The sequence below is a fragment of the Pithys albifrons genome, chromosome 1 (genome assembly GCF_047495875.1).
Source record: "Pithys albifrons albifrons isolate INPA30051 chromosome 1, PitAlb_v1, whole genome shotgun sequence".
Taxonomy (NCBI): Eukaryota; Metazoa; Chordata; class Aves; order Passeriformes; family Thamnophilidae; genus Pithys; species Pithys albifrons.
In genome coordinates this window covers 16,951,316-16,979,147 of record NC_092458.1, presented here as the reverse complement: position 1 = coordinate 16,979,147, position 27,832 = coordinate 16,951,316, and the positions used below count along the sequence as shown (strand labels likewise).

Here is a 27,832-nt window from a genome sequence, read left to right as displayed (position 1 = left end):
AGCGCGGGGGGGCGGGCAGGGGGTGGGGGGCGAGGCTCTCGCCGTCCAATGGCGCGGCGCCGCCTCGCTCCCGAGGGCCCGCTCCGCCGCCCCATTGGTGGGCGGGGCCGTCCGTAGCGCGGCCGGCGGCCAATGGGGGCGGTGCCGGCGGCGGCGGCGCCCGCCCCGCCGCGGTGTGTGAGCGCCTCGGTGAGGCGGCGGTCACGTGTTGTTTTGCTCTTTAGTTGGGGCACTCGGAGCGCGATGTGTTACTTACGGCGAAACTCCCGCCGGCGTCGGCAGCACCAGCGGCAGCAGCGGCGGCCGGGGAGCGGCAGCGGCGCCGCCGGTATCCGAGCCGGGGAGGACGCCGGGCGGCCGCCGGTATTACCCGCTGCCTAAAGGCGACAGCGAAGGATCCCGCTGCGGCTCCGGGCAGCCGCACTCTTCTGCGGAGGAATAACTTTATTTTACTCGCTTCCTTACATCCTTTTTTTTCTTTCTTTTTTTTTTTTTTTCCCGAGGCACTCGGTCGCCAGATCCGCTCGGCGTCGGCGGCAGCAGCGAGAGGAGCCGGGCGGCGCTCCCGCCGCGGGGCTGAGGATGGCGAGCCCCGCCGTGCTGGGGCTGCTGCCCCCCCTGAGCTCCCCGCCCGGCCCTAACCTGAACAACAACAACAACAACAACCAGGGCGTGAGGAAGTGCGGGTACCTGCGCAAGCAGAAGCACGGCCACAAGCGCTTCTTCGTGCTGCGCGGCCCGGGCGGCGGCGGGGAGGAGGCGGGGGGCGCCCGGCTGGAGTACTATGAGAGCGAGAAGAAATGGAGGAACAAGTCCGGGGCTCCCAAGCGGGTCATCGCCCTGGACTCCTGCCTCAACATCAACAAGCGGGCGGACGCCAAGCACAAGTACCTCATCGCCCTCTACACCAAGGACGAGTACTTCGCCGTGGCTGCCGAGAACGAGCAGGAGCAGGAGGGCTGGTACCGGGCTCTCACGGACCTGCTCAACGAGGGCAAGGCGGCCTGCCAGGGGTCCCCCCACCGCCACCTCACCTCCCCCTTCTCCGCCTCCTGCGGCGCGGCCGCCGCCTCCCTGGCCGCCGCTGGGGAAGACCTCAACTACGGGCTGATCGCGCCTGCTACCGCTGCTTACCGGGAGGTCTGGCAGGTGACGCTGAAGCCCAAGGGCTTGGGGCAGAGTAAAAACCTCACCGGCGTCCACCGGCTCTGCCTCTCGGCCCGCACCATTGGGTTCGTGCGTCTCAACTGCGAGCTGCCCTCGGTCACGCTGCAGCTGATGAACATCCGCCGCTGCGGCCACTCCGACAGCTTCTTCTTCATCGAGGTGGGGCGCTCGGCGGCCACTGGCCCCGGCGAGCTCTGGATGCAGGCAGACGACTCGGTGGTGGCCCAGAACATCCACGAGACCATCCTCGAGGCCATGAAGGCGCTGAAGGAGCTGTCCGAGTTCCGGCCCCGAAGCAAGAGCCAGTCTTCCTCCTCCTCTTCCTCTGGGGGGGCTGGCGGGCCCGGGGGCAGCGGCGCCTCCGCCACTCACCCCATCACCGTGCCCGGTCGCCGGCACCACCACCTGGTCAACTTGCCTCCTAGCCAGACTGGCCTCCTCCGCCGCTCTCGCACTGACAGCCTCGCCGCCAGCGCCGGCACCGGCACCAAGAGCACGCCGTGCCGAGTGAGAACGGCCAGCGAGGGTGACGGCTGCCGGGTGGGCTCGGCGGCCGGCAGCCCCATGAGCCCGGGCCCCGTGCGGACCCCCCTGAGCCGCTCGCACACACTTAGCAGCGGCGGAGGCCGGCAGGCGGGGAAGCTGATGCCGATGCTGGCCGGCGGCGGGCTGCAGAGCAGCCGCTCCATGTCCATGCCCGCCTCCCACTCGCCCCCCTCCGCCACCAGCCCCATCAGCCTCTCCTCCAGCAGCGGCCTCGGCTCGGAGCCTGCCCACCCGCATCACCCGCAGCGCCCGTCCAGCGGCAGCGCCTCCGTCTCCGGTTCCCCCAGCGACGCCGGCTTCATGTCCTTCGACGAGTACGGCTCTAGCCCGGGCGGAGACCTGCGCCCCTTCTCTTCCTCCTCCACCGCCAGCAACCGCAGCAACACCCCCGAGTCGGTGGCCGAGACCCCGCCAGTGCGCGACCCGGGGGGCGGCACCGATCTCTACGGCTACATGGCGATGGAGCGGCCCCCGAGCGGCCGCCTTTGCTACCGGCCCTGCCCCGACGCCACCGGCGACAGGTGCCATCGGAAGCGGACCTATTCCCTGACCACGCCGTGCCGGCAGCGACCCGCTCCGCCGCAGGTCTCCTCCGCCTCCCTCGACGAGTACACGCTGATGCGTGCCACCTTCGCCGGCAGCGCCGGCCGCCTCTTCCCCTCCTGCCAATCCGGGGCTTCCCCCAAAGTGACCTACACCCCCTATCCCGAGGACTATGGGGACATCGAGATCGGCTCCCACCGCAGCTCCGGCAGCAGCAGTACCAATCTGGGGCCGCCGGCAGCGGTGGGAGGAGGGGGAGATGATGACGGCTACATGCCCATGACCCCTGGTGTTGCCGCAGGCTTAGGGCAGGGTAGCCGGGGTGGAGATGATTATATGCCCATGAGTCCCACCAGCGTGTCTGCCCCCAAACAGATTCTGCAGCCCCGGGCAAGTGTGAGTGGTGGATCCCCCGGGAACGGGAGCAGCTACAAGACCAGCTCGCCTGGGGAGAGCTCACCTGATGATAGTGGGTACATGCGGATGTGGTGTGGCTCCAAGCTGTCTGTGGAGAGTTCAGATGGAAGGCTGAGTAATGGCGACTATATCAATATGTCCCCTCGGGACCCCCAGCATGGGCCCCAAGCTCCCTCCCTTACCCCCCCAGACTTCTTTTTTGCCCCTTCAGGGCACGGGTCCAGTGAGCCCTCAAAGCCTGGCTGCTGTTCATACAGCTCCTTACCCCGTTCCTACAAGAGCCAGGGCTTGGCAAAGGACAGTGACCAGTATGTGTTCATGAACTCCCCCGGGAGGATGATCCTGGAGGAGGCGGTGTGTGGAGTGGGCCAGTCGCCTGCTGGCACCTTCGCTCCCTCCAGCCACACGGTGCCTTCGCCCCTGCGGCACAGCCGGACTGAGAGCTTCCTGAGCCAGCGGTGCCAGCGGGCAACCCGGCCCAGCCGCCTCTCTTTGGAGACCTTGAGGACGATGCTGCCCAGCATGAATGAGCACCCTCTGCCGCCTGAGCCCAAGAGCCCTGGTGAATACATCAACATTGATTTCGGGGATGCTGCTGTCTATTCTCCCCCGTCGCTGCCTGCAGACAGCCCAGCCTCCTCCCTCGGCTCAGGCACAGGGCAGAGGCGCTCCCCTCTCTCTGACTACATGAACATTGACTTTGGGTCACAGTCACCCTCCCAGTCGGGCACGGTTTCAGTGGGCTCCTTGGAAGCTCTCTCTCCAGGCTCTTCCTCCTGCACCAGTCAGCCCAACGGGCGCTACCTGAAAGCGACTGTGGGGGTGGCTTGTTCGTCCAGCCCGTCAGATGGTGGGGATTACACTGAGATGACCTTTGGTATGGCCACTACCCCACCCCAACCCATCGTTCAGAAGCCAGAAAGTGCCCGGGTCACTAGCCCCACGGCTGGGGTGAAGAGGCTCACCCTCTCTGGGGTGGAGGCTTTCATTCTCTCCAGCCCTCCCCCAGACCCGAACCGAGGGGCCAAAGTCATCCGGGCAGATCCTCAGGGGCGGAGGAGGCACAGCTCAGAAACTTTCTCCTCCACCACCACTGTGACCCCAGTGTCCCCCTCCTTCGCACACAACCCCAAACGACACAACTCAGCCTCCGTGGAGAATGTGTCCCTCAGGAAAAGCGAAGGCCTGGAGGAGGAGCAGGGTAGCAGTCCAATGTGCCGAGAGACCTCTGCTGGCTTCCAGAACGGCCTCAACTACATCGCCATTGACGTGGTGGATGGGTCCCTGGCAAACTGTGACAAATCCAGGTTGAAAGCCAGGCACCTCCTGAACGGGGGTATGAATGGAGTAGAGATGAGCACTTATGCCAGCATAGACTTTCTGTCTCACAACCTGAAAGAAGCAAGTGCTGTGAAAGGTGAGTAGCTATGTCTGACAGTGCCTGCTATGCATTTTAGTGCTTAGTGTTTGCCACCACAGTGTTGTGTGTTGTCAAGTAGAGCACCATCCCTCCTTGCTTTCTTAAAAATCACTTGTATTGCCTTCTACACGTCCTGTAAAAAGCAGTTTTGGAGGAACTTGGTGGCTCTTTGTATGAGAAAAAAGGTTTAATTTTGGGATATTTCTTCATGTTTCAATTCTACTGTGCCATTATTATGAGTGTACACTTTTGTCTACACCAATAGAAATTGATGTTTACACAGTTACTATGTTTGTGCTGTACTTCAGAGTTTTCTTATATAAGATTTTGGGAAGTGTTTGGGAAATGTGACCAAAATAGTTCATGTTAATGCAGCTTCTAAATACTGCTTAAAAATGTAAAACGATTGACAAAAACAGGGTTGTTTACTGAGGACACCAGATGATAGAAACGATCCTTGGCTCTCTAGCTGAGAAAGTCTAAAATATCAAAATAGGAAGGATAAATTTAATATCATGGGTTTGAAATACATTGTCTCTTGTGGAAGTTTAACAGTAAATCATGGTGAGCATGAAATGTGAATTAGAAAAATTGTAATAATTATTTCCATAAATCCCTGTATGCTTTAGCTGTTGCGTGTTGTATCACACATTTCACTGAAGAGTCCACCCTATAGTGGTGTGTCACTATATTCCAGGTGACAACTTAGTCGCACGTTGGGTGACCAGTTCGTTGGCTTGCTTTTATATGGATTGCAAATGTTAGGTGTTCAAAGATAAAAGCAAACTGAAGAAATAAGAAACTTGGGGTGAATTTAGGTTTTAAGTATGTAGCTGTTCCTTTATTGCATTGCTAGTCATGCTGTTAAAAAATACAAAAGAAAAAAGAAAGGAAGGAAACAAATACCTTCCCTTCTCCAGAACAGCAGCCCACCTCCTCTCAACGTGTGAGGGTTTGCACACAATCGGGGGCTGCTTGAGGAGGGCACTGAGCAGCCAATCTGTCAAGCAGAAAAAGTTCATGGTGAGACACCATAAGGATTCCCTTGGCTCTTGAATTTATGCTAGACATGGTAGTTTAAAGCTCTATGCATACACGTTTAAAACTCTATGTAATACACGTTTGTGGGTGTAGCTGGGTGAAATGATACACGAAAAAGTAGTTGCTTGGAGAGGAAGTCGGTATTGCTTCTGTATTCACAGTGCTGAGAGAGGCATCACTAACAAGCGAACAGCAACAGATTGTAAGAGCCACCTGTAGGGGTTTTTTTCCTTGTGTTTTCTGACTAGCTAGTTGATTTTGAAGAAGAAAATATTTTCTCTTTTGATAGGAAGTACGGGAAGATGGAAAAGATGAGAGATTCACCGTTTGCAGAGCAAGCTTTGAACCTAATTAAGACGAGAGGATTGTTGAATTCAATATCAGAGTTTGAAAGGATGAAGTCTTATTCTGAATGACTGGAAAGGTTGAGGGCAGAGCCTTATTTGTCACTTGCTTTTAGTTTTGCTGGGGTCGTTTTCAGGATCCCTGTGGTTTGCCCCAGCCTGGTGCGGATGCTGCAGCCCCCGCTCTCCTTGCCCGGCCCGGGGATGGCGTTCCCGGGCTCCAGCAGACGATCGCGGCCCTTTGCTTTGCAAACGGATTTTTCACAGAAACGAGGAGCTCTCCTTGAGCCACCTACAGCCCCAACTGCAAACCAAGCCCAGTGTTGGGAAAGAGCTATTTCCACAGCATTCCCCAAACTGCTGACCCTACGGCGGGAGGAGGGGGGCGGGAGGAGGGGACGGGGGGGAGGGCGGGCACTGGTTACCGGGAAAACCCGGCGCGGGACCGCGGCCGGCATCCGTGCGGCACACGGGAATGGGAGAGGCGGTCGGTCAGATAAGGAGGGGGGAAACGACCGCTGTCCTTCCCATCTAGTAAACAAAAGGATAATGCAGCCGTGTTAATGTGGTACTCGGCGTACAGCGGAGAGAGCTCAGTGCTGCTGCGTGTGTTTGTCCAAGGATGGTTATAGGCTTGCCTTATTTTAATATTTAATCTGCATGCGTGTTTGTTTTTCCTCTTTCCGGTAAGCTTCTAAACGCAGATCACGTGGAGAAGTGGTGCGGGGAGGCTTGTTGGGATTGACCGTCTCTGTAGGAGGTGTACGGGGCTCAGGGATAGATGGATGTAACCAGAGTCAGGCCGAAGGTGGTAAAGAAGAACCTCACACCACCAGCATCGTCAGCCAATGGTGTGCAGGGTCGGGTACAAAAAACGGGGCATCAGGTTAATTGCACTTGTGGCCATCAAACTGGGAAACTCACAGCACAGGGAAGGAGAAATACATCACAAAGAACTTTATGGGTTTAAGCTGGATCAAATCATAAACTTTTGCAAATTTCCTAATTTTCCTTTTGGTTTTCATTGGGATTTCACACCAGAGTTCGTTTATGGAAAGACTTCTGCCACCGTTTAAAAAGGTCAACCAGTATTGTGCTAATGTATTTGAATTTCAAACATTGTGATTTGGGAGACTACTACAAATCTCACATTTTATAAAGAAACAAATGCCATTTAAAGAAAACTATTTTGTCTAAGCAAGATTATTTTAACAGTAGTAATTTAGGTGGATTTGAGAAAATCTAATTCTGTAAAAATTAGTGGTTTGCACAAGAGAGAGCTTATATAGTCAGAATTGTTTCTTTAGTTTGGACTTTTTCAAATTTTGTTTTTAACTACATTAGAAAAGTGAGAAGCTTTACTTCTTCAAAACCCAAGAGTGGTTCCTAGTAATTTTAAAACAATGGAGAATCCACATATAATTAATATTTAGAACAGGAGACTCTGAGATACAGAGTATACTAACAAGTTCCTTGTAATTACCTTCTCAGTAAATGAATATTTCAATTTTTGTAAGATACATGTAAAAACTCAGTTTGAATTCTTCCTTAAGGTCTGTAGCAGTAGTTGTATTTTCATGTGGGTAAATGTTTTAAGAGAAATTATTTGTATCATTTAAAGGTGGCTAACTTTCACGTGTAGCTTGTCTCTACTATTGGTAACTTGCCTCTGCTGCAGGGAGTGCTGTGCTTTTGGAAATCTCTGCACATACTGACCTGGCATGGTAGGAGCAAGGAGTGCATCCACAGCTGCTGTCAAAACAGAACAACTCAACAGTTGCTTGAAATCGTAGTTTCATTTAGTTTTACTCTGTTTTGAAAATGTGCAAATATTTAAGAATTGGAGAAACAATTGCCTTTATCTGATATGTAAATAAAATAATACTGTTACTGGTTGATTAAAACTTGTTACTTGCTAATAATTAGCCATTGTTCTGAAATTATGTCTGCTTTTTTGCTTAAAAACATATGAACTGTATATGGATTTAATTATTTATGGAGATGTTTACACATTATTTTCATGTAGTGTGAATTATTTATTCCAGTATATTTATGACAGATTACACTCAATAATGATGTGACTTTTTATAGTGGATTTTAGTTCTCTTGAAGTCAAATGGTAGTTTTGTCTGTCTCAATGGGGTTTTTACTCTTTCTGTGTAATCCTGAAATTCTTAAGTAAGATTCCCATTAAATTTAGTGGTTATATATAGTAGGGAATTTTGCTTAATTGAGAGCACCAGAACTGGGCGGCTGATCTTTAATTTGTTTTCTTTGCCTTTCACAGAGTGCTCTATAGCTCTAACTTGTAAATGTTTCAGTAGTTGGTCTAGTTTTCTAAAAGTGAACAGATACTATGTGTAATGGTGCAAAAAAAAGCTGAGAGTTCTTTTCCTCCCATGTTAGTTTCTTTTGTCTTGATTTGTTTAAAGAACTCATCATCTGTAATGCATCTACTTAAGATCATAATAAGGTGATTTTTGATAATCGTGACCCCCACCCCTGCCTTGTCAATTAGCTTTTAGTTTTGTGAGGGTTTTATGGCTGCACCTAAACAATAAAAAGCCTATCTGAAGAAATCTCTTCTTGTGTCTTTCTAATAGCATTTTAGATTGTTGAAAACATAACCTTTGTTTCCTTTTTCTTTGGGATTACTTTGCACAATGGATTATATCGTTGGGTTTTTTCCTCCTCTTCATATGCCAGCTGCCATAAAGTTTTCATTCTCTGAGCGACATGAGAATGTTTAATTGCCTTTTTAACAAAACTAATGCCAATTTTAAAATTACTTCTTAAAAGTATTAAGATAACTGTATGCTGTGTTAGAAATCTGTACATCTTTCAAAGTCTTTTTTAATAGATCAGTTGTAGTAGTTTCTCTTCCTGTTAAGTTCTGTGAAAACATCAAAACTAACAGGAGAAAGAACTGAACTACGTTTAAGAACTTATATAGTTTGATTTTTTTAACGTTCACTTAGAATTAAAAATTTGAAGTTTTCTTTTACAACATCTCAGAATTCATTTATTATCTTTCAGATTGCATTTTTCAGCTGACCAAAGCAAAGTGGTTAGATCTGAACCTAGCAGTGCCACTCGTGAAATATTAAATATAAACTGAAATTATCTAAGATTAAATGAAGCCTTTGATATTTTAAATTATGTTGATTATACGGATGTCAGCTTGTTACAAGCAGATAGAGTATGAAAACACATGACATCTATTAGACTTTTATTCTTTATACTTTAAATTATGTTTAGCTATACTGCTCATAGAAAGAATGTCATGGTTACTTTGAGTCATTTAAGATAAATTGTTATAGACAAAGTTGAATGGTGGGTTTGTTCTAAAATGAACCAGTACAGTCATTGCTCAAGGCAGAGGAAATGCTTAGGTTGATAATTGCTTCTGATTACTTGATTTCTTTCAAGATAGCTCCAGAGACTAACATTCATTTGTAAGTAAAAAGAATAAAGGAGTGTTTGAGCAGAAATAGTATTAGGACATGTTTTATATGGTGGGGGGCTTTGGATTTTTTTTTGTTTTTTTTTAATAAGGAGAGAGTAACATGTTTCTCTGCACTTGATTTACTGTTATTTTTAAATAGCATTAATTACACTGGAATTCTGAAGTGGTTTATAAGTTGAAACACAGCAAGCATCCATTGAAAAAATTAGCTAGTGCATGTAATCTAACTTCCCTCCCTATTCAGCAGTTAAATGGTAATATTGTTACATCCAGGTATTTTCTGTCTGTATCAGTATTTATAGTAAAAGCACCATTAATATATTTCCTTTTAAAGTAATAAACACCTAAAGAAATGCCTATATTTGTGGCTTTTTTTCTTCTGATTTTGTTGAAGTACAGTATGCTTTTTGTACTGGCTTTCCATATGTTTTTTTCTGTCTAAGTTTGTTGTTTTAGTCATGATGCAGTCCAGCAGTGTTTGTGAAAGTTTTAACATTAACAAAGTTTTAAACTAAGTTGGTGGAGTATGTGTAATAGCAATTTAAAGTGAATATATTGATTGATAAGTTAGGATGCACGTGGATTTAACAACTGTTTTTTGTTGTAGTGTCTTAAAATTTTTGCTTGAAGGGGTCTGTGTATACATGAAAATCAGTAGTGTCCTGTGAGTTTGCAGAGGATTGTGTAATGACCCCAAAGTTCAGATATGTTTTGTTTGTGTGTCTGTTATCTGACATGTAGTTATTTTTAAAGTTTTTGTGCATATGTATGTAGGAGGTCAAGAGTGGCAGCCTTGAAAAGCCAAGTTCAGCTGAGGAGTCTCCTTACTTCTGGTTGTTGAAAAGACTGGCTTTTTTTGCGGCAGACTTTTCAAAGGAAAACTATTCTTGGGTGGGGGGTTGTGTGTGTGTGTATGGGGAGTGTTGTGTGGTTTTTTTCTTGTTTGGGTTTTTTTATGCTTCTGTTTGTGTCAACTGCCTTTAGCTATCCAGCATGTTGGATTAGTCAGTCTGGCAGGTGCTCCGGAGAACCAGCAGCAGTAAACACAGCTAGCTAGCAAAGATGATTGCTCCCACTGTCTTTTAAATAAAAGTTATAAAGCAGCATGGATTTTCCCCTACATCTCTGTCAGCTTTGGAGGAAACCAGGATTACAGGTTTAGATTGTATTTGTGGTTTCCACACTAATGTAGGGAGAATGAATCCCTCAGTTGCAGGGTTCTGTTTGTAGTTAAAGCAAGCTTTTAAGGCTTCAATATTGTAAGCCTTATTCAGACTACAGAGAAATTAATGCAAAGATTTTTTACATCTTTACAGATGGTCACCTAAAAATACACTTCATGGAGTGTTAAAGTGCTAACACATATAGTAATGTTTGAGGCTCACTCAAAGACAGCAGTAGTTTGTAATCTTTGTGTTGCCAGTTAAATGGTAATGAGTAACTTTCCTGGAGAATAGGAAAGTACCTGCAAATTTTCATGGAGTTGTGCAATTGCTTGGTAGCTGAGGTGACAAATAGGCACTGAACTAGGACTGTTTAGGAGAGATGTTCAATCTGATCATGAGAAATCCCTTTAGAAACTGACTGAAAAGACCAAAGACAATACTAGGAGTTCTGTTACTATTTTTCTTTTTTTTTTAATAAAAATTTCAAAAGAGATGTTCTCAATTTTTTTAATCAGGTATGATGATGCCAAATTTTGTGTAGATTTATCAAAAATAGTAACTTTAAAAAATCCAGTTCTTGCTTTCAAAGGGCAGTACACTCTGGAAAGAGGTATGTTACAAGTTAACAGTGGGGAGATACTTCCCAGAAAAACTGTCTTTGATAATAGAATTTTTTATTTTTAAATATAGAATTGCCTGTCTCAGGTAAATAAAAGTTCTCTTACTGTGTATTTTTATTTCAGTAAATAGGAACAAAACAACCCAAGCCACAAACCTAAGCCACCCCCCCCCCTCTGATGGTAGCATCTACGCTGCAGAAGAGTAATGCAATAACTTTATTGCCTAGATTAGGAATGATTCAGTGTTTTGTTTACATTATTTGTCAATCTCTTCAGCATCCTAGAGGAGGACACTTCCTTCCTGGCAGATGGCAGCCCCAGGGCCATGCACCTGCCATTACAAGGACCACGCAGTAGTAATCTACCCCGGCATTGCTGTTGACAAGAGGCTAATGATTGGAGACTGTCTGCCTGACAGCCTAAACAAAATAGGAACATATTTGCCCTCCAATGAGGGGTTGAGAGATCTTAGGCAGGACAGTCAGGACATTATGCTGAAAAATTATGGTGGAATTTAGTTTAGACCTCTTTTTGTAGTGTTTGCAGTATGAACCACTTTTAAGATAATGATGCTTCAGAAAGCAAGCAATGTCTCAAAGAAGGAATTTGCTGCTTCTCTGGTGGAGTGATAGCTAACTTTATATTAATAGCTCAGTGTTGGTGGGAGGAAGGCTTGGACTTGCGTGATTCAGCTGGCCGTGCCACTGTCCTCTGCAGCAGAGGCTGCCCTCGCTGGAAGCAGGGAGTCAGATGTGCTTGTGCTGGTAAATGGACCATAAGCGGTGTTAGACTGTCAGAATATCTCTTTAATTGTTTGAGTGGTGTGTTTGTTGCTTGCATAATGCATTCCCATTTCAATAATTTGATTTGTAATTTTTTGTGTTTTTATTATGTCATTAGACCAGGAACTCTTGTTTTTCCTTTTTGTTCTTTTATGCATATGTGTGTGTTTGCTTTTCTTTGAAACTAGTGTGGGCGATGTTTCTAGGGGACACTGCCCAAGGCAACGGTATCTTTGAACTAGGCCAGGATGTTCTTTGCTAAATTTAAAAACTACCCAAATATTACCCAGAGTTTGTAGGGTATTAAGCAGGATTACATGACGCACGGATTAGACATTGTTGAGCAGCTTGTTTTTGTTTGAAGGGGTCAGAAATGGAGGCACTGGGGCTTTAGTGTGATGCCAAAATAGCAAACTTGCTGATAATCAGAAACAGCAGAATCTTCTTAGAAATCGTAGAGCACTGTGGAGAATTTTCCAAGTGATACTTTAGTAAAATTTCTTTGATATGTGCTGTGATGATGAGTGTAAGGTATGAAATGCATTGTTCCATTGAGTTTCAAGTTACAAATTCGTTTTACAGATACTTTAAAGTATATTAAGAACACCACTGTAAGCACATGTTGAGGCAGAGGACTTTGATTCTCTTCAGTCAAAGAGAAATCAATAAATCATTCCAGTAACAGTGGGAAAATCATGTCAGTGAAATAAGATCTAACCAGTTTTAGATTTGCCTCTTGCATTGTGTCCTTGGAGGCAGAATATTATTTAAATATCAGAGTTAAAGGCAGTCATAATGTCCAATTTAACCCCTCAGTAAACTGAGTAGCATTGTCAAATGTCTTATTGTATGGAATGAGAATTAGAAAGATTTTTTGTTTGCTTTGGATCTCAGGTTTTGGTCATCAGAAGTCACAAGATTGATTGAACAAGATATCTGACAGTCTTTTGAGGCAGAGTTAGGCTTAACTTTTACATAGAAAGCAGCGTTGTTGAATAGTTGCTCAAGAACAAGAAAAGAGAAGTGATTTTGGCTCAGTCCTCCTTCACTGATGAAGATAACTAAGGTTATAGAAACTTACTTGCAAGAACAGGTAATGTTACATTTTAGCACTATTTAAAAAAGAGTAGTATTGACAAATAGCTGCAAACCTCATCAGTTTCCTAGTTAATGCAGAGTTCTTTTACATCACCAAGTTGACTGCTTCAATTATTGTGGTCTGTCTGTCCTATGCTTGAATTACTGAGAAGTTAGGGTGTGAATTTCTTCTGTAGTCTTTTTACTGGTTTCTCTTATACTGATTTTAAAACAAAAAATTCCAGTGAGTGCTTTTTAGTTTACTTTAAAAGGCAGACCAAAAGTCAGGTGCTATGTCTCGCCACAACATTTTCACTTATACCTCAGAAAGATTTCTTGTGATGAAATGATGAGATTTGGAACTGAAAGGTGGAGGGAAAGTTCTTGTGTAAGGCAGTTGTACTCAACTGTGTTCTAGTATCATGCATTTTTACTTCATAAATGTTTGGAAAAAATTGTAGGAACGTGTACCTGCAGCTTCTACGAGAGGTTTCAGTCCTGAGCAATTAGTTCTGCCAAAATTAATGAAATACGACTATAATAATACTGTGTCTTTAACATAACAAAAAGAAAAGTAACGCTTTCATTGTAACAGTCCTGTACAGAAACAATAAAGATTTGTGTTGGTGATTAATATGAAAGTTGTTTGTGAACTATGAAAAGGCACTTTATTATAAAATTATTTACAACTAATTAGTTTTTATCTAGCATAAAACTTTGGACATTTATGTTTGGATTTGGTATCAATCTTGTATAACTTTGTGCAAAGTTACATAGTTCTCTGAATGGTGAAGTTACAGAATTAGTGCTCGAGTTTAACAGTAGTTACAGAGAATTAACTGTGTGGTGGAGCATTAGGAATAAACATATATATGATCCCAAGGCACAGAATACTTGAAAAAATTTGCCATAAACTTAAAACTGTTACTACTTACTGTTTTATTATCCCAACAGTCTAGCAGTTACTCTCACAAATACCAGCAAGAGATTCTAACATGCTCTAATAAGTGCTAGGATAATATTGCTTTCTTTTGGATATCTACCAAAAGGTGACTTAGTATACTGTTCTTTCTTTTTAATCTTTAAATGTCAAACGAAAATTCTATCAAGATAAACTTTTAATCAATGTGTTTTTAAATAATTCTATAAAGATAAAATTTTAACTTTAACCAGTGTGTTTTTAAATAAATGGTAGATTCTGTGGGTTCTAAATAACTAAATAGATGGTACTTGGTTGGTTGTTAGCCAGTAGGATGATTTCCAGATACAAATGCACTGATGTATTTCAGCACTGTAAGTGATTTCTAAGCTGGGTCCTCTCTTAACTGTTTTCCTTACCCTCCCCCCCACCCCCCGCCCCCTCATTAGTATGGGTATTCAAGGGACAGTGAACTGAAAGGTGTTTAAGATATGGTAACATGAGATAGTATACCTGTTATTTAAAAAAAAAAAAAGGCGTCGCAACTGGATAGTAGTGAAATATTAGGAAATAAATTGATGGACTCTTATTTTAGTAAATGTACACTTGGCTATGCTAGGAAGTGGAAACAATTGCTTAGATGTTGCCGCTTGACTGCGCACAGTCAAACTGTTGTACCTGAATGCAGAGGGAGCAGGACAGTGCTGTGAATGAGCTACGCAGGATGTTTGTATAACAGCCTGCTGTGGGATAGATTAATTATGAGAGATCATTTAGAGAGTATTTGGAGTCTGAAATTATTCCTTAAGTCTTTAGTCTGGTTTAACTATCATGGATGTGCCAAACTTCATCTTGCCATAATGGCCATGTGGATGCTATGTTGTCATATTGTAAGAAAATGCTGCAGCATTTTCTATTCCTCTCAGTCCTTGAGCAGGAGAAACTTGTCCAAATTTCATGATTTAGTTTAGGAAAAACATTGAAAATACGTGATACCCATGTTTGTACAGGATATAGCATAGTGTGGGTATGGCTGTTGGAATGAACAGCATTGCCATCTTTTAAGTCTGAAATTGTTTCTTCATCAGATCAGATGCTACTGGAGTTATTTTTTCTAGTAGGCGTGTTTGTCTTAGTGTATATGGCAACACCATTCTTTAACTTTGCTGTTTCTGTAATGTGGTAACTCTTAATTTGACAGAGGTTTCCAAGGTGTTTCATAGCAATGATGAGATATTAATAGGGGAGGCTTAAAACCATTTCTTTCTTGTGAATCATCTTAGGTTCTTTTTCAGGCCATTTGTCACTACACAGGATTTTTTTGGAATTGTAATAATTAATTGCTTCAATTAATTTTTTTTCAATGTACTTTAAGTAAAAATAGCTACTGGAAATGAGGACCTCTGATACAGTCCATGGATGCTTTCTACTGTAATTTGGAAAGCTGTGATGTGGACGAACAAGCCTGTTCATGTTGGGTTTATTTTTTATGTGGTTTATGGACATGGTTAAATGATTTTGCTCAAGTCTTATTCCTGCTGTATAGGAAAGTGTATCTGTGGTGTCTTGATAGATTGATTCTGGCTTTTTTTTTGCCTTCTTTTTTGATGATAGTTGCAGGGACTGAGGCATCAAAGTAAAAGACACTGTCAAAATTGTTGTGCCTTTTATTAGCGCCTCAGGTTCCTTGTTTTTTCCTCCTTATAAACAGGCATCATATGTTTGCTGCGGAAATGTTTGGTAGGATTGTTTAGCACAGACGGAATGGGATTATTTGCAAGCTGAGGATATTCCAGAGGAGGCCATTTATCTATGTTTTTCCTGACAAATTTTGTGGAATTCAGCTAGATTCCTGTTTTGCTCTGATGGACAAGACTATAATTAAAAGGTAGAGGCTAGAGGCTGACCAAATCTTAAGGAACCTTCATGTAGGTGTCCTGAGTGAAACTGCTTAATGTCTTCTGTGTTGCAGATTCCAGCTCAAGTGTCTCCAGTATGTCTTAAGCGTCCATGTTCCTATTTTAGATTTCTACATATATGGTGATTTTTTTTTTTATCTAGCCACTGTTCTTGCACTTTATGCAGAACTGAGAGGTTTGGCCCAGTCTGTAGTCACTTCACTTGCCCTTTATTAGGAGCCTACTGAAAGAGTCCTCTTAAAATAAGGATCTGGCTTCTCTATATAGTCACTAAAAGGATGCGGGTGCCTTTTAAGTATTGAAGAGGCTGGTCAAAGCTGGTCTTGGAGATGGGCACAAAACTGTCTTCCCTGACCATAGCAAGAGCCTATATACTTGGCGTAAATGGAACATTTAACTTCCAGAGATCTGCAGCTTGTGAGATCAACCTTGCTGTGTGCAAAGTCTCTTTTAAGCAGAAGGACTTGAAATGAGACTGGTACTTGTATGTGGATCAGCTGGCGTAGCTAAGTATTCCAGCCTGACCCAGACTGTACTTTGGTTAGTTGATGATGTATTGTACTTGTTCAGTAAATGTGAAATTAAAAGGGATTTGTGTGTGTGTGTTTTGTTGTTTTTTGTTTTTGGTTTGTTTTTGTTTTTTGGTTTTTTTCCTCCACAGCTGTGCAGCTGCTGCATTGTCGACTGAACACTTTTCAGTATATTTCCTGGTCAATCCCAATATGTGCAACAGTATCAGGGCCTTAGCACTTGCAAGAAGACTTGGGCTTTAAAGGTGCAGATGCCTTGGGGGAAATACTGGTATTTTGCAAAGTGTTTCTGCATGGCATTGTCTGCGATCTTTCTGTTCTTCATAGAGCATCCTTGTGCAACATCATCATAGCTTTATAAAATTTCAGCCACTGCATGGTATCCTAAAGGAAGTCATAGTTCCTTTATAGGATATCCTGAGGTGTTCATCATACCTATTTGAGATATCCTAAGCAGCTTTAAATACCTAGGATGCTGGCAATAGGAGAAAAGATGTGCAGGTCTTGATGTACTGGAAAGCCTCCCTGAAGTTTTGAGGAATTCTCTGCTGAGAACTGAAGGACTAGAGCCAAACTTTAAAGTATTCCATCTTAAGTGCCAAAGATGAGTTTTAATCTGTTTTATAGAAACAATCCTGGCAACATGATGCAATCTCAAAAAGATGATGACAGTGTCAGTTATATAGGTATGTGGTCAGATATATTTCTAGAAGTAGAATGTATTTTTCAAAAATGCTGTATCAGGTACTGATGAGCCTTTTTAAGGAAGTTATGTATAATTGGTTGCTTATAAATATATATAATGGCAATGGATATGGGGAGCCATAAAACAAAAGAAAGACGTGTGTAAAAGCACTTGAGAGAGGAGGAAAAAACTGGTGAAACAGTAGAGTACAACCCTGTTTCTGTAAATATTGACTGAGAACTCTTGTAATTACAGAAGAAAATGCATCTTGCTTTGGAGCTGGTAATGTTGCAGGTAATCAACATTAATTTTTTTACTGGTTTTAAAAAAAAACCCTTTGAAGTTTTGAGAAAAGTGCTGTGAAAGCACAGTGTGCTCTGACAGCATAGTATTTTCATACTTTTAACAGTTTGGGTTTTTTTCTTGAAAAAGGTATCAGTCTTGTGGCTGAAAAACCAATTAAATAAGCACTGTTTGCTAAACTGAGATTCATTGCATGTCTCAGATATTGTTGTTCCTTAAGGTAGGTCAAACTTGGCACTTTGCATTCACTTTTACCTTTCTTGAAAGTGAAACTTCAGAATCTGTTTTGTCTTGCAGAAGAAATCAGTGTGGCCTTGCTTCACTTTTTTTTTTTATTTTCTACAGTAAGCTATTAGGTGGGGATGATTTAAGGTGCATCTAGGGGAGCTGAGAACAATCTCGTTCATTCAGTATAATCTGTGTTTCTAACTTGTGAAAGAAAGTAAAATACGAGTAAGAAGGAGGAGGTAATTACAGGCTTTCTGCTGTCACAAATTATTTTATGACCAGCTTCCAGTTTTGAAACTGGTGTTCTCAGAAGATAAATTTTAACCATCAAAGTTAATTCTCTAAACAGTTTGCTAAGCTTGTTGCCTCTACTTTCCAACAGAGTATCAGTTAGCCTCCAGGAGGGATAGGTGGATAATACTTACCATGTGCATGTGACAAAAATACATTATCTCCTTTCATGTCTTAACATAATTCTAACTTCTGTATGCACTAAAATCCATACCAGCTTCAGAAAGAAACACTAATTCATCTTGATATTAAAGTCAGAATAAGAAGCTACAGTGCCTCTGTTTGTTTTAGAAATGCAACATAAATTTTTTTTTAAATTTTTTAGCATTTCTTAAAGATGTATTTTATACGAGGGAGAATAGAATACAATCTTTAAATAATAAATCTACAAATATTGTTCTTTGACACATCATTTTGGCTTGATTACTAGTGTGTTTGACTGTTTATTGAAGGAATAGTGGGAAATGTCTCTTGGAGGATTGTGTTAGAGAAAGAGTGGCTGGTTTTGAGGAGACGTAGTGGGCTTCTGTAGAGAGAGAACTATGAAGTGAGGGTGCAGCAACAAGAGAATACAGTAGGGAAAATATTGCCCTCCCGTGCATGCAAAGTTGTTCCTCTTAGCCCTTTCCTGCTTTCTTTTTCCCTCCTTCCAGTCCCCATGTACCTCTTCTGGAAGAACATGCATCTCTCTGGACGTATCTCCTAACTCAAGAGTCCAGAAGTTGCAGCAACCGGCCTTAGTTAGTGTGTGACACATTGAGTGTGTGACCATCCAGTATGTTTAGATGGCAGGTCAGGTGCGTAAGTGAATGTATGTCATGCCAGGGCTGTTTGTCTCCTCGGTGACCTGTCTGAAAGTCAGTTTGCAAAATAGGATGGTGGTTGACTGTGAAAGTTGAGGAGTGCCTTATGTTTTAAAGCACTCTGCTCTCTAGAAGATCAATGTCTTCCTCTAGGATGGAGGAATGCTCCAGTCTTCTCAAGGCTTAGTGAATCTGAAGCCTCCTTTTGACACAAGGTGCCTAAGCTCATGTAGTGATGGAGGTAGGAATCAGTCTTTCAGAGTGTCTGGATGACATGTTTCTGTTCCCTTCCCCACAATATTTGCATGGCTAGAGCACGCACCCAGGACTGACCAGTGTCCAGTACCTTTTTGGCTGGAAAAACAATCTCAGTCCTTTTGCCTCCCGCCCTATCTTACAGCATGTCTTTGCCATATTTTCTTTGGTAGAGTGTTCTTGTTCTTTCTTATTAAAGATGTTTTTGTGAAATTAGGTATTCGCTGTAATGGAAAGGGAGAGTGAACATGACTTCCCACAACTTACATGAGTCCTTATCTCTGTTCTATGAATATTTAAATTTTTAATATGAATAATTCTTGAATTTAATCAGTGGAAAAGGTTGCTTTTTATCCCAAGTGAGAGAGAAAAAAGCATGCTTTTAAGCTCTTGGAGAGCACTCTAGTGTTGTGTTTTCAGGCATATGGGTGGAGATAACCTAGTAGCTCAGGAGAAGCTGTTGAACTTTGGTATTGTCCATTGATACTTAGAATGGCACTCAGGTTCTCACTTATGGACCTAACCAGAAGTCTGATTGTACATTTGTTTTTCACCTCACTGTTACCTGCCTGAAATAGGAAAGCCAACATTGACGGCATTTCAGTAGACAGTTGTGTGAGAATATCAAGCTCTACTTACAAGAGCTCTTCTTTGTTGTTGGCTGTGTTAATGTCTACCAATATAAATTAGATGAGGGACAAATACGCCTTTTACATGCCAGCTGAACAAAGCTCCCAGGAATTGTAAAGATCTGCAAAAGGATATGATCTCTCCTAAAATGAATACCAAGTGTACACCTCACAGAGTTTGAGGTCTTTCAGAACCCTTATTCATCAGAGTCCAGTATGAAATAGGGCAGAACTGTTGCTTAGAAGTGACTCTTTCCTCCCCTTGACTCTAAGGAGTTAGGATGACTAGCTCCTTGTAGGGTGATTGGGTCAGGGATGTAGAGATACACATACACACAGGGCTTGGGGGAATTTAGCTGAGTATTGCCTAGTGTATGCTTTTGGGGCAGGTGTTCTAATTCAGTTGTTGTGTCTCCAGAGATAGGATTGGTAGGTAGTTCTGTGTGTTAGTCACCAATCCCTTCCACCCTTGCCCTTTGTCATTTGGAAGCAAGCATGTTGTTTTGCAAAAAATCTGTCTGTTAAGAAACTTCAGTCTCACTTTTTATGCAAATATTGCTGTTAGGCTGCACCTGGGAGAGCTATTCTCTCTCCTTGGTGTAGTGAAAGGAGCTATAAAATTTAAGCCAACCACCTCACTTGAGGCCACTTTTGCGATGCTGGTCTTGAATCTAAACTGATACAGGAATCGTGTGACAGTTGCAAGGTGGGAGGCAATTCCACTTGCACATGGTCATCAACCAAGAATGTGACTTCTTGTTCCACAGTGGTTAAATCCTGTGCATCCTGTGTGTGTGAACTGTGGAGTAGCTCTTGGCTCTTTGGCTGACTGCCACAGACTAATCTCTTCAGTGGCAAATTTTCCTTATAGCTTCCACATCTGCTTCTGCCTATATGTTTCTGTCCCTCTGTTAAGACCCCAGTGGAAGGCCAGAATGACTCAATGTGTATTTTCTAGCATTTTGTTCGTACAAAGGAAGGAACTTGATTTTGTTTAATTTCATGTAATGCTTTTGAATGGTTGTATACCAAACTTGCAAGAGAGAGGAAAATTGAACGTATTTTAGATAGTACTATGTTGAGGGATTTTTGTCTGATTTACTTTATTCCTTATCATGGGATTAAATCACATCTATACAAACTTGTTTAATAGTATACAGTGACTGTAGGTCTCAAATTAAGAGATACAAGAGCAGCTGTATTAAATTAATCCTGGGAAAAATGAGCATGTCTGGTTTCTCAATTTTAAATTTGAAGTGCATATATTTATTATAATTGAAATGGAAAATGTATTTCTGGACCAGCACTGTAAATTCATTATAATGACATTTCTAAGTTTAATCCTTTATTTTCTACATAATTACATTTTAATGTTTAGTTATTAGTACTACTAAATCTATAAGAACCTTTGCAAAATTACATGAATCACAAATTATATCAAATTCTGAAGTCAACTAAGCATAGCCCACATTCTCACCTGTACTTCTACTAGACACTCAATTGCTTTAACTCCATTGTAAGATTGTAGGTAAAATAAGTGTTAGTCATGTAAATATGTGTCATCAAATACAGATTATTCTGATTTTTAGTACCTTTGGTTAAAAATCAACACTCATAAATTCTGATGATTTGTCCATAACATCAGATGAACACTAACCTTTTGTGTGTATGCTAGGGCATAAAAAAATCAAAAGGTTCTTGCAGCATCTTTTCGCAGATGATTATCTGTTTTATTTCCCATTTTAGAAGATAATCTTTCCCCGTTGTTGTCCTAATGTAATTCAAGATGATATGATTTTTAACAATTTGACACAAAAGTTAAAAGTACTGTAAAGCTCATTCTAATATAGATAACTGTGGCTGCAAATTCCCTACTTTACCACTTTAGAGAAATTTAGAGGGTTTTTTGTTTGTTTGTCTGGTTGGGGTTTTTTATTATTTGTTAGGGAGAATCTGTGTTGGCCAGATGCTTGCTTTTCGAAATTTGTTAAACAATAGAGATGTATCTAAATAACATTACATACTGTTTCTTAGTGGAATACCATATCAAAAGAGCCTAGTTACTTGGGACAGCTTTTCTCCAATTATGATCAGCCACAGCTTGTTTAAATAATAATATGTCTTTTTCATTCCATGGTTAAACTTGTTGTTCTCATCAAATATGAAAACATTTTACTTTGGATGGATATTATTCATGGGCTTTGTAAACTTTTTGAGCTTACTACTTCATGTTTCCCTACAAAGTATTGGTAAAGCCAGTGTTTAAGCTCTGATTGAAACTTTTCCCTCTGACTTGTACTCAGCTTTATTGCGTAAGTGGAGTCCCACTGAGTGCAGCTCAGATTTCCGGGAATTACTTGTGAAGAGTCACCCTGAGCACATGAGTTGTTCTATTATCTTTAGCAGACTTTGCTATAATGTTAAGTAGAGTATTCATTACATTGCTTAATGAGAGTTGGAGCCAGGTTAGGATTTGGCTCATACTGTGTAGCATCCTGGGTGCAGGCAGGCTGTATTTGCATTTGGATGCTTGGCCAAGTTTATGACCCTCATGGTGTGTGTGTATCCTGTGATCCCTCCTATAAAGAATCCCTTGGAGACTGTAGTTCAGACCATCTCTTGTTGCCGTCAGTGCCAGGTCGACACACGTTTATTACCATCAGGATCCGTCCTGTCCCTTCCCACCCTCAGCCCCAGCCTCCCTGCTCCACTTTTTTTGCTGACACAGACTGCTCTGGGCATGAAGAAGGCACTGCTGAGTCAAAAGCCCACAACCCATGCAGGCCCATCTCCAGCAGGGTGCCCTGCCAGCTACAATATATAGTGGAGGAAGATGGAGGGTTGGGAGGGCAGTACAACCCCCTGATTGGGGATACACTAGCCCTTTCAAGGTGGCCAGCTACCTTGCCCAGGGCCATGCATCTCCTCCCAGGTGTCTGGGGTACCAAAGACATCTCCCCACAGGTGGGATTCAGTTCCTTGGGCTGTGCTGTCTAATGGCCTGGCCTAATGCCCCACAGACTTATGTGTTGTTAACCTCCAGGTTCAGTTGTATCAGTAGGATTTTCTTTCAAGAAAAGTTAGTTAGCAGAATCACAGCATAAATTGCTTTGGCAGACACCATGGGGTGGGGAAGCAAAGGAATAAAGCCACTGAGTGATTTATCTGGAGTCAGGGCAGAAGCCTGCAGCAGAGCTGGGGCTTCTGCGTCCGATGCCTGATCTGCTCTGGCAGTCAGACTGCCAGTGCAATAAATTTACTGATTATGAATAACAACCAGCAATGTGTTTTGCCATAAGCCACATGAATAACTGTTTCTGCCTGTGTGCTTGTTAGCGGATGAGAATTATTTTTAGGAATTAAAAAAAAATCATTGCTTACTGACTTTGAAAATTAATAAGCAGAGTAGATTTTCTTTAATTGGGTAACAATTGTATTCTCTTGACAGTATATTTAAAAAGTTTGAGTATTTGGTAGTTCCCTAGCAGTTTGTTTTGTGTGCTTATTCTCTGATTTATTCCCCAAGAAGCAGTTGTAGGAGAACCAAGTGACTTAAGTTATTTTGAAAACTTGGCACTTATCATGGATGCTTTTCTTAATAAAACCCCAAACCAAGAGGAAACCTCAGGATTGACGCAGTGCTGGACTTGATATTTTGGTTCATGCATGCCCATGGAGAATGAAGTTACCAAAGAATATATTCATGTTCTGTAGGAATTTTTAGTTCCTGGAAAAAGGTGTATGCTGGTGTGACTTGCTGTGTGAGTGAAATGTTGACCTGAGGCTTGAAATATATAAAAGATACTAATCACTGAGGTACAAATTAACAATAACGTTGATTTTTTTTGTTGGTTTGTTGGTTGGCTTTTGTTTTCACTTTAGCATGGAACTTTCACTTTTTTTTTTTTTTGCAAATAGGCTTCCTCTGAAGCTGACATTGCTGCTACATGGGTCAGGTGGTAGCAGTAGTTATTTTTGCTTTCTTGCTTCAAAGCTAATTCTAAACCTGATTCACAGCTTATTGAAGCCAGGGGAAATTGTTTCATTATTGAAGATTGTTTGGGTTAGATTTTGAGTTACACATTAGCATTATATACTCATTGGATGGTGTATTTATTGCTTCATAGGCTCTTAGGCTTGTGTCCACAGTCCTCTCATCCACCTACAAAATCCTGTTAACTAAGTTTGAAAGTGCTTTGAAGCATCAGCCACTTCACTTACTCCAGTTTAATTCTGTCCAGACAGTATCTGCTGTACTGTAAATACAACATGAAGTTTACTCAGTTGCTAATAATCTTTTCTCATGTCTACCCCAGGCTGACATTCTTCTGGAAACATACTTGTTTTGTGTCCTCTGCGTTTTCCACCAATGTTTTTTTTCCTATCTGAAGATATGATTTTTTAATGTTTTTTTTTTTAACTTTATTTGGCTTTCAATATCATCTATCCACTTTTGGGAATGTAAATGTAGTTGTCATGTTTGTTTCCATTTGAAGGAGGAAAGCAGTAACACAGAGTCAGCAGGTACCTTTAAATGCTCACTTAACTTGCCTACATGATGCACTTATGCTGCTTCCCTGAACAAAAATTGGAACAGAGGGGTTTGTTAGGTGTCTCTTCTTTAAATAAGGGATCTCTGCTGCTATCGGAGAGCTGTCCTACCATGTGTTCACCCATGTAGCTTTTGGGATAGTGATGGCAAATTTGGACTCCCCTGATTGGACCATAAGCCAGTTCAAGTTCTTAACTCAAAATACTCTTCCAGACCAAACAAAAAAAGCTTGTTAACTGAAGATTCATTGTACAGATTTGACTTAGTTTCTGATGAAAAAAGTGGCAGCAAATAAATGGCAGTGGGTGGGGGCAATGAGATGCTTTTCTTTTGGTTTGGCGAGCTATAAATTAATCAAGCTCTGTCTAGAAGTAAAATCCCAAGCAATATCCTAAGTATCTGATCATATAGTGACTACTATTGACTCCAGCAGGACTAATTTCTTAAGTAAACCTTAACTCTGAGACACTCGATAACGATTTAGCAATTCTCACATACATGCCAAGATACATCAGCCTTTGTTTTTGTGTAGACTTGAGGGAAAAGCCTTTGTATTGGTTTATCAGAGGCTTATATGGATTGAAACTTGAACAGATAAGCCCTGTGCTTCATTTGACATCCAGGTTTTGTATATCATTTGTTTTGGCTTTATCATTTCAAAGGAATTAAAAATACCCAGGAATACAGACTTCTTGTATCAGCTCAGTAAAAAAGGTCGTGTTCTTTATACACTTATTTAAGTGATAGTGTTCAATCTCCAAGTGTTCCAAATACCTGAATTTTTTAGAAAAAACTTGTGTAATACATCATCTAACTAAAATTTTCATTTTACTTGTAAACTTGGATACAACAACATACAACAAAGAAAACTGCTATAAACTATTAAATTTTGATTTTCAATGATCATGTTAATAAATCATCTTAATGTTGTGAGTTAATCAATATGATAATGTCCCTTTTTGGACTAGGCACATGCTATTGCTTAATTCTTTGCAGTGAAGAAACACTAAAGGATTCAGATGCATTCTTTAAAATAGGATTGGTCTCATTATATTCAGTCTTTATTTTACTGCATTATTCTCTTGTCTCTTTAAAGCAGCTTTATAATCAGTAGCTGGGGGAAGGTTCTTTCCATTTGCATACCTACCCATTTTTTTACGTCTGGAATAAAAGTTATTTAATAAATCAAATAACTAAATTATAAGAATGTTCTTTCTATACTTACATTTTTAATATACTCCTTCCCCAAAGACAGCATAGTCTCTAAACATGTTTTTAATGTCTGGAAATGGAAAGCTTTTGATAACACCAAGCTGACAAAGAAAAAAAAAGGCAGTTGACCTTGTAGCTACTTTCTGCAACCCCTTTTCCTTTCCACTGACGCAAACTGTCATGGTCACAACTTGAACTGAGGGAATTTTGTGTCAGGTTTTCTAACCAGTTTTGTCTCCTGTAGTTTGCTGATCTGAAGAGCCACAGTTAAAAGGTTTTGAAAACAAGGAGGTGATGCTGGATTGGAGAGTACTTCTTTATTGCCTCTGCGATACTTTATGGTATATACAAATATGAAAGCAATTATTGCATAGCTTTTTTTTCATGTGATGATCTCTTCTGAATATCTCTATGGTATTTTTTGTGTTGTTTAAAACATGTATATGAAATCCTTTATGCCTCTTTTATTGATTTTCTTTCATTTTTCTTTTCAGAGTGAAGGAGTTAGCTTTCTCACCGTGACCTCAAACGACAGAGTACAACATACAAAGAAGCTGCTTGGCATTTACCTTTTTGTTTATTTCTTTTTGGGATTGTTTTTTGGTTTTGGTTTTGTTAACTGAAGCTGCTTAAGGTTTACTTTTTATTGTTGTTATTGTTGGTCCTAACAGTTACTTAACTGTTGTGGGCCAAACTGTGCAACAAATCTGGGAGGAAGGGAAAGCAACTTGCCTAACTCATTACCTGTCCATGGCATCTATGGTCTCATTTTGCTGCTGTTTCAACGGAAGTTGGAGATGCTCTTTATATTGTAGGAACTTTTCTGCTGGCCTCTTAAACTAATGGCCAATGCCTTCATTTTCGTTCTCTTGAAAGACAACTGTATTTATTCTTTGGCATATTAGGGGATTTTGTAACACCTGCTGAAGCAGCAAGATCTGGTATTTACTGGCATAATTTCAAGCCTACGACAGTACTACCTCAGATCAAAGTAAAGCCGGATTTGCGGTGTTGGTGTACGACAGGAACTCCTTTATCTCTATGCTGAGTCTCTCAAGAATGGTCGCCAGCCTTACTGAACTTGCAACACGTACAGTTGCTGCTGCTGCTGGATCTTGAATCGCTAGCCGCAGGGTTTACTTCTCAGACAAAGCCTAAGTAGGGCATTGAAAAGTCTAAAATGGGATAAAACTCTGTGAATCAGACTTGGACAGAGGATTCAGAGTAGTTAAGAAGTATAAAATGTGTAACTGAAGCAACATAAGTTAAAAACATCAAACTGTATTAGGGGTATCTCTCTGTACCTTTGACACACTTGTTTAATCCTCTCTATGTAGGTGTTTATGTAGGTACTTCAGATTGCAAAAGCCTTTTCTTCTATTTACAAGCTCACTTTTGTCAGCTAACCCTGTTCTTAGCTGCGTTTCTTGTAACCAAAAATCCACATAGGCATGCTAGGAATGCAGGGATGATAAAGGGTATTGGGCAGATTCAAGTGCTAATATTAACACAGTATTATCTTGCCATCTAGAAAGTCCTGATATTTGCCTTTTACCAGGAAAGCACCATTGTAGCTGCAGGCACTATAACAGGGAAGAAGAACCATTGCAGTCACTTATCCTGAGTTCTTTTCAAGGCTACCTGTGCATTGCATTTCCAGTGGCCTGAAGAGTGATGTGGCACCTACCGTCACAAGTCACGTACAACTGTTGCACCAGACTAGCAGAATGTCATGCCACCTTGCTTCTCTTTTGATAAATTTGTTGAAGAGTTTGTATACATTTTAAGGGTACCTTCCCAGTGCCTGCTCTGATAGACATGTAAGTATTACTAAGTTATGATTTATGTGAGACTTCTTTTTAATTTAAATCATTGTGCTAGGTGGAACCTGTACTTCATGGTTAGCAATGCATTATCTTTGGAATTTTGTTTTTCTGAGGAAGAGAAGAGTCAATGTCTTACAAATACAGTGAATGGCAATGCGATCTTCCTGCTTACATGCTGAGTTTTTAGAACTGAGGATTGTATTACAAGACAAAGATGAATGTAAACTAATTCTTCCCCTACCCCATGACACACATTGTATTTCAGTGTAATTTCTGGAGTCTTAAATCACAGCAATGCATAGGCTAATACAAGATTACATCTAAATCAATTTAAATATCTGATCTGTTTGAGGTTTTTTTCTAACAATAATACTATGAATGGTTTAAGAATTTCTAAAATGCTGCTTGTTCAGGTCTGGAACTAAAAAAAACCCTACATACATTTACCATTTTCTGTTGGAACCCTCCTGCCCCCTGCCCCCACCAGCACTGAGTGTGGTACCTGCTGAACATCTCTAGTTTGAAGTATCCCTTATCAATTAAGAAATCATGCCACTAAAACAAATGGCTAAAATGCATACAGAAACTTTAAAAAAAACTTGACAATATAGCCAATTATTCTCTATCTTGTATATTTCACAAAGGCATATGCAATACTTACATTCTTAATTTAGTTTACAGAATGGAACCAAAATAAATAAATGTTATGTTTGCTATAACTTCACAGTGTATATTGGGTCTTTGTACATTTTGCCTGACTTACCTTAAATTTAAAATATTTTTTGCTATATAACCTTAACAGTTATTAAGCAGTGTTTTCTTTTTGGGTACGTATTGTTTCTGGATATCAAGATGTTAAATATGTTTCTTGCTATTGTGATATGACAAGAGACTTAACTTATCTTGCTGTGTCTTCCAATGTACACGCTGTATATAAGGATAAATGTGATGCTGCTGGAGACCAGAATAAATGGAACTAGAGTAGTGTATTGTATTTAGTCTGTATTGATCATGGATGCTCTCCTTAATAGCCATATGCAATAAAATATGTTATTTATGAAAGGAGTAAAGTATTTGTGTGCCTGTTTTCA

General features: G+C 41.6%; 1 protein-coding gene across 2 annotated transcripts; it reads left to right on the top strand.

The window, feature by feature from the left end:
* The first annotated feature begins 201 nt into the window (after window positions 1-201).
* On the top strand, window positions 202-27,832 carry IRS2 (insulin receptor substrate 2). 2 transcript variants are annotated; one of them, XM_071567203.1, is made up of 2 exons: window positions 202-4,090; window positions 25,410-27,832. In XM_071567203.1, exons 1-2 carry the CDS (start codon window positions 583-585, stop codon window positions 25,412-25,414), a joined length of 3,513 nt encoding a protein of 1,170 aa, XP_071423304.1. In that variant the 5' UTR covers window positions 202-582; the 3' UTR covers window positions 25,415-27,832. The 2 variants fall into 2 exon arrangements, with proteins under 2 accessions (XP_071423304.1, XP_071423218.1); XM_071567117.1 differs by lacking the exon at window positions 25,410-27,832 and adding an exon at window positions 5,424-5,850.

Excerpts from the sequence above, each read along its gene's own strand:
- IRS2 (XM_071567117.1), top strand. The coding sequence starts at position 583 with ATGGCGAGCCCCGCCGTGCTGGGGCTGCTGCCCCCCCTGAGCTCCCCG. Across the intron at positions 4,091-5,423 it reads AGAAGCAAGTGCTGTGAAAG|GAAGTACGGGAAGATGGAAA; the intron begins GTGAGTAGCTAT and ends CTCTTTTGATAG.